This window comes from Acanthochromis polyacanthus, chromosome 6 (genome assembly GCF_021347895.1).
Source record: "Acanthochromis polyacanthus isolate Apoly-LR-REF ecotype Palm Island chromosome 6, KAUST_Apoly_ChrSc, whole genome shotgun sequence".
NCBI lineage: Eukaryota > Metazoa > Chordata > Actinopteri > Pomacentridae > Acanthochromis > Acanthochromis polyacanthus.
This window is the reverse complement of record NC_067118.1, coordinates 36,277,322-36,284,397: the sequence shown is the minus strand read 5'-3', so window position 1 is coordinate 36,284,397 and position 7,076 is coordinate 36,277,322. Positions and strand designations below refer to the sequence as shown.

The following is a 7,076-nucleotide window of genomic DNA, read 5'->3' as shown; positions in this document are numbered from 1 at the left end:
TCGATTACAAAGAGGAGGATGTTTTTCGCCTTAAACTCGTTCTTGTTTGGGAGGGCATGTCATGGCTTCAGTTAGTTTTGTGTTTTTCCCCCACTCCCCTCTTGTTTTACAAGACTTTGGTCTTCAGGAACTCCCAAATGCAACGCTGACCTACTAGAGCCAATGAAAGGTCAACTGTTCTCCAGAAACGCGTATAACCTTTGGGGTTATACTGACAGGGCAACAGCTTTATAAAGAGAGAACAAAAATCCTCCCTGCTTTTTAAACACCTCATAACCTTCGTGAAAAAACTCAACTATAAATCCACAGTGAAAACGCACCATGCTACAGTCTCTATACATTTCTATTTTTTATCATTCCACAACTCCTTTGATCACCTAAGTCTTTTTAGGGGCCGATAAACATAACATTGATCATATTTACAGCCCCTTTAGATTGTTGGGTATGATTAGTGAAGCTTCCTCTCAAGGTGGATATATACGTACAGGGCCCACGTCTGACCGGTCATGGAAAGATGAAGGGGTGGGTGGGGGTGTCGGAGGAGGAGGGTGGGGGTGGTTGGGTGGGAAGCATTCAAAAAAAAAAGGAAAAGGAAAGAAAAGAGCAGCGTCTGTGTGACTGTGCCGGTCGAGCAAGCCAGCTTTTTAACCTTAGCACATCCAAAAGCACACATGCCATGAGCCGGGTTTGAGACTGCTTCAAAAAAAAAAGAAAAAGAACCTGGGGGGCGACGAGGAAGAAAAAAAACACCCACGACTGCGAGAGAAACCCGATGAGAGGAACGGCTCAGAGAGAGTGAGCTGCCGTAGATTGTCCAAAGGGGCAGCGTTTCTCCTAGTTCCGGTTTGTCTGCCTGTGTGCGCTGTGCGAGTTGGGACCCTAAACAAAAGGCTGCCATCATCCTAAAGGAGATATTCCGCTGCGAGAGAGAGCCCGACTGCTTGATGCTAACCAAACATGAGCTCCTATTTTGTTAACCCTCTTTTTTCTAAATACAAAGGCAGCGAATCACTGGAGCCAACTTACTACGACTGCAGGTTTCCACAAAGCGTTGCCCGCAGCCACACGCTGGTTTACGGACCCGGAGCAGCCGCACCGGGCTTTCAGCACCCGTCCCATCATGTGCAGGACTTTTTCCACCACGGGACCACGGGGATCTCCAACCCCGGATACCAGCAAAACCCGTGCGCTTTGGCTTGCCACGGAGACGCAACGAAATTTTATGGATATGAAGCCCTTCCGAGGCAAACGCTTTATGGTACCCAGCAAGACGCAAGCCTAGCGCAATACCCAGACTGTAAATCGTCGAGCAGCTCTAACCCCGGAGAAGGACAAGGCCACTTAAATCAAAACTCCTCGCCCAGTCTTATGTTTCCCTGGATGAGACCCCACGGTCAGAATCATACAATTATTTCCTATATTCTTTCTGTGTTGCTGTGTGGCGCGCGTCTGTGTGTGTGTGCGTCGACATCGTGTGTGTGTGTGTGTGCGTGCGTCCGTGCATGCGTGCTCGATATGCATGTGTTTAAAAAGTATAAAACAAAATAAGTGAGAGGACATGATTGGGCACATACGAGCTGAAGTGCAGGCTGATGTTAACTCTGCTGCACATGTCCATACAGGGCTGAGTGGTGTCTTTCAAAAGTACCTTCAAAACGCCGAGTTGCTGGCTCATGACACCAGCTCTTTGAAGTCAATTATAGTTCACGTAAAATATTTCACAAACTTGGGGGAGTGATGAATAAGTCACAGTTTTCAAGTATGATGGCGCCACACACAGCAGCAGTAACATCAGCAGCAGCATGCAGAGTGACAGGGAGGGTTAGCCTGGGAAACACAACATTATCCTCCGATTATTCACAATCCAGGTTTAGTGGGTAATTTGACCCACAGGCCCAGTGTGGCTCACACTTATACAGACATAATCATAAGGGCTTTGGACATCAGCTCTTCCATTCATGGCGTGATTGTGTCCAGGCTATCAGGCTACATGAACTCTACACAGGTGTAAGCTTCATTTTTATCTGCACAGAGGGATATATATCATTATGCTGTCCCCATCTGTTGATGCAGTTCAGCTTGATCTCTCCTCCTTTTCTTGTCATTTTCCCCCCTCTCTCTGCTTATTTTCCTCTTCTGTGTGTGAGTGTGTGACTGAAAATCACAACCAGGCTTGTACAGGCCCTGCTGCTAGACACTGAAGCCACACTTCTCAGTTGCTGTGCTTCAGATCTAAACTAAAATTACTCTGCAGGAATTTTGCATCAATATAAGTTCAGAACACGTTCTGTTTGGATTAATGATTGATCTCAAAAATATAAACACGACCTCTCACTTAGCCAACTCTTTGGGGAATAAAACAAAGTTGCATCCCACAGCTCAGATCAGCCCTGCAGACAGATTTGTAAATGTCACACACATGACTGTCACTAATTAATTAGAAGTTTATTTTTTTAAAGAAATGATTCAAAAAATTGATGTGTGTGTGTGTGGTTGGAATGTGTGCAGATGTTGCCACTTTATAAAAGGGATTCCCCGTTCTTTTGGAGTGAATGTGACTTTGAATGCGTAAAGGGAGTGGGAACAGAATGAATATTTCTTTATTACTGGAGAACTTGGTCAGTCCAGCTAACCTCTGGCTTTATTTCATTCAAGCCCCAGGCAGACGGAATGGGAGACAAACCTACAGTCGCTACCAAACTCTTGAACTCGAGAAGGAGTTTCTCTTCAACCCTTACCTGACGCGCAAGAGGAGGATCGAGGTGTCCCACGCCCTGAGCCTCACCGAGCGGCAGGTGAAGATCTGGTTTCAGAACAGAAGGATGAAGTGGAAAAAAGAGAACAACAAAGACAAGTTTCCGGGTCAGAGAGGAGAGGCTGAAGCCGAGGCCGAGGAAGAGGGCAACGAGGACGGTGAAGTGGAAGAGGGAGAGGAGAAAGAAGCGGAAGAGAAAGAGGAGACCAAGGAGTGATTTTATGGTCCTTTTTATGGTTATATGGCTGAAAAAAGAGAGGTCCCATAAACAGAGGAAGAGTCACAAGAAGGCAGAGAGCGTCAACTTTATGACCACCCTTCCATTTTGTCCAAGAGGGAACAGGAATCCCACCAATATTGCTGTCATAAATAGACAAAAAAATCCACCTTCTTCTCGATTTATCCTAACATGATGCGCATTTGGATTTCTGTAGAAGGCTACACACGCTTGTAGCGGTTTTTTTTCTTTCTTTCATAGAACTCTCCACCCCTGCAAAAATAAAAAGAGGGTAAATTAAAACGCATGTTAGATGGAAAATGGCTTAGCTATTTTGTTCCAATTTGCTTTTAATAATAACTGTATCAGAAGCGTAGCCAAATACGATCAAAAACACGACCAACGCCGACCTGTGTTGTAAATAGATTATAGCCTACATTTTAAAAAAAGAACATCATTTCAGAGTAGCCTTTCCGAAATTGTAAACGAAATGTAGGCCTGTAACTTAGTAGTGAGTGTTCAGACATCATCGCAGCAGTTACATTGGCTCACAGCCCATGTATAAACCACAAGTTTTATTATTCTAATTGTTACTGTTACTGTTTTACTCGTTTTCATGTGAATGGCCTAGACAAAGATAGCCATTAGCTCCTCAGACATCTTTTTCTAGGATTACCAGGGAAATGCAATCGTTTGAAATCCTTTGATGCTACCTAAACCTGGGGAAATTGCAATAGAGATTTCTGAATATAGAGATTTCATATGGTTTTAATTTTAAAAGTGTTCTATATCGACCTTATATTATTAAGTTATGTATGTAGCATTTACCCAGTATACAATATACACTTGTTGAAGACAATTTGTGAGTCTTGGGAAGACAATTTGCTCAAAGCCAAGCAAACAATTTTGAGATTGTACCACGGCACTACCTAAACTCAGAGCTTTGCCTTTGCAGAATTTATATTCCACACTTGTGGCATCGCTCTGACTTGATCGCAAGCTATTTCCCCAACAACTAAAACTGCCTATAACGCACATTTACTGTGTATGATAATACCTGCTACAATTACAACAATTTTAAAGTAAGGGAGTTTTTATTTTAATGTGCTGGTGATATAGCGTAGTTGTTTTGCACTGAATATAATCTTTATGTACGTCTTGTTATATATTGATGTTAACAATATGCTCGTTTCCTGGTGTTTCTCCTGTGAAAGACGGAATTGTGTGTCCCCGCCATTGTTGATGTAAAATCACAAATAAACAAGATGGCTCACAATCATTTCTGCTTTTTTATTGATATTACAGCCTCGGTTATTGGACACATTACCCCTCCCCTCACACACATAAAAAAACAAGGCAAAAGTGAAGTGGAAATATGGAGCCTCGAACACATTCTGCTGCTGCGCTTTCGCCACTGTAGTTTTTTTTCTTCTTCTCTATTTAACAAGTTGTATTTTCAGATGTAACACTCAGAGCTCAAAATGACCCCCCAGTTCTCGTCCCGCAGCACTTCCAGAAGTCATTTGCTGCAAATAATCAAAACAATTCAGCGAGGAAATGGCTTAATATGCAACAATGTTGGCGTTTTGATGAGGCTTTGATTTTCGTCCCATATGCGCTCGATACATTTACTGGCTGCATCAGGAGGGGAGGAGATGGCGCAGGCATACTGAATAATCTCCAGACTAAAAAAAGTTAACCCAATTCAAACTTTTCCAACTTATTCGATTAGACGAAAAACCGCCAGGCACGCGTTTGCAGATGTATCTCCTTTACCTTTTAAGGAAAAGCTGCGAATCCCATTCACAGCATGCGTCCTCTCCAAAGCCTGAGTCGTGTTTGATTCATCCTCTTAATAAGAAACTTCCTCTCTTCAGGGAGGAACTCGAAGCTTTTCTTAATGAATCTCGGGATGAGTGATGGCTGCTTGAGATGAGATGAACAAACATCTCGCGCGTTGTGTTAATAATCTGAGTAAGTAATGGCAAAGCTTGGGGGAGGCTTTATCCTGTCCACACAATGCAAGGTGTTGTGTGAAAGTTAGTGTCCGGGCGAACCTCATCAGAGCGTTGAAATCAAAGCGAACAGGAGGCCAAGTGCAGCTAACACCTTCTGTCTCCACTCCTTCAGCCCAGGTGCTGCTGCGTTAAATCCGAGTAACATTGAAGTAGCACAGATATTGCAATGTCACAAGAACTGCATCCATGTTGGTAAAATACTAGCTCTCATTCGATTGTATTAGTCTCTAGAAATCTGATTCCTCCTTTCCAAAATAATATTAAAAATCCTCGTTGTCAGTTTCACAGACATTTGCCCCCAAAAAGACGTTTCATTTAGATTAATTTTACAACTTTAATTATTGTAATATTGGATCTACCTCCAGCATGTGTAGTAATAACACAGTATAGCAGCAGCAGTGTCTCTATGTAGCCATTTCAGCGTCGGGCAGCTAAATAATTCAAAGCTCTGTCTGCTTTTTATCCGTTCAGTTATAACTGTTTTAATAAACTCAAGTGATCCATTCGATGTATATATGAGATGCAAATACTTCACCTTGGAGACTGCTGGGAGAATGTTATGCCACCCAAACTATAGCTTAGTTTCTAGATTTTAATTTTGTTTCAACATTTTTTTTTGCATTTATTTATTTGAAAGGCACTGGAAAATGAAGGCCTTGCAAAATGAAGGTCATACAGTCCAGTTCTTTATTAATAGGGGAAAACGAACGAACTTGCATTGTGTTCTTCATTTAATTGTTTTTTTAATTGTTGGATTTAAATTGGTTCAGTAAAATGATTTTAAATACAAGAAATATAAAAATTCAATAAAAATACACATTGTTTAACATAGTACATCCCAACGAATAAAAGCGAAATCCCTTTTATGTGCTTTTGGAGTGATTTTGAAAACGAGGGTTGATCTGATTTTTTTTTTTAATTTGCACACTGCTGTTTTTGTATTTTTTTCTGAATCTCAGCTCACACCACAAAGGCAAACAGGATCAAGACTTGCATGTCTGCATTTTATGACTCTCCACACCCAAAGAGAGTCTTATTTTTTTCCTGGATGAACAATGTTGCCTCAGAGTGCAGCCTTTTCATTCTGGGTGTTTATTTCCCAATTCGAGTGCGTGTAGTCCTTAGAAAATTCCGGATGTGTCCCCAAGTCACGGCTATTCTGCACCCCGGGATTGTCCCTATATGTGTGTGTGTGAGTGCTTTTACCAGAGGGTTGACATTACCAATAAAGTTTAGTGTACCTGCTGTAAACTTTATTGGCGGTGTAAAGACTCGGCTCAGATGGGCCTGCGTCTTTTGTCTCTGTGCGCCGCGGCTCGCTGTGGAGGATAGGATGCACCGCTTATCCAAGTATGTAGCACAAATTTCTTTGATTATTTGTGTGTGGAAGTGTAATTTTATTGGTCACTCGGGCTGCATGTGGCAGGTTCCTTTTAAAGAAAGACGAGAGCTTTTCCTCCGGTGGGATTTACGGGACGAAACCCTGCGCATTGGGCTCAGATTAAATGATTTGTCCTCAGTTGTTCTCTCCTTCTTGAAGCCTCTTGCTCGTGTTTTGTCACACGTGTATATCAAAACGGTGTATTTTATGAAGCTGAAGAAATCGTCTTATAAACCCAGTGAGCGCCTCATGTTCTCCTTGTTTGTAAAATGGAAAAATTTACGCACGTATTTTCCAAATGCGTCATTTTCCCCTTTTTGTTTGTCTGTGTTACTCAAAGCTGTCTTTGGAAGTTTGCAGCAAATTTACAGTGTATGCATGCTGCTTGTCATATGGTTTGTAGCTCATGTGTGTGTGCCCTCCCTGCAGGCCACCTTACCTGGACAAACTAAAATTGGTTCGCAGTTAGTTAAATTCTGTCTTTTTCATTGTTATTATTGCACCTGGAGCCTGTAGTTGATGCTGGATGTGTGGAGCTGCCAAGCTTGACATCTGCTAACTGTCGTGTGAGACACAAGGCCTAATATGGAAGTGTAGTTGAGCCTAATTGAAGCTTAATTAGACGTCTCTCCCTCCACTTTTCTCTGTCTGTCTCCCCTCCCTCTCTTTCTGACTCACACACACTCTTATTTCCCTTTTTTCCTC

General features: G+C 42.4%; 1 protein-coding gene across 1 annotated transcript; it reads left to right on the top strand.

Annotated features, from left to right (window-relative positions):
• The first annotated feature begins 597 nt into the window (after positions 1-597).
• On the top strand, positions 598-4,248 carry hoxc8a (homeobox C8a). Its single transcript, XM_022211355.2, has 2 exons — positions 598-1,393; positions 2,656-4,248. The coding sequence occupies exons 1-2, from the start codon at positions 958-960 to the stop codon at positions 2,970-2,972; spliced, it is 753 nt and encodes a 250-aa protein (XP_022067047.1). The 5' UTR covers positions 598-957; the 3' UTR covers positions 2,973-4,248.
• The last annotated feature ends 2,828 nt before the right edge of the window (positions 4,249-7,076 follow it).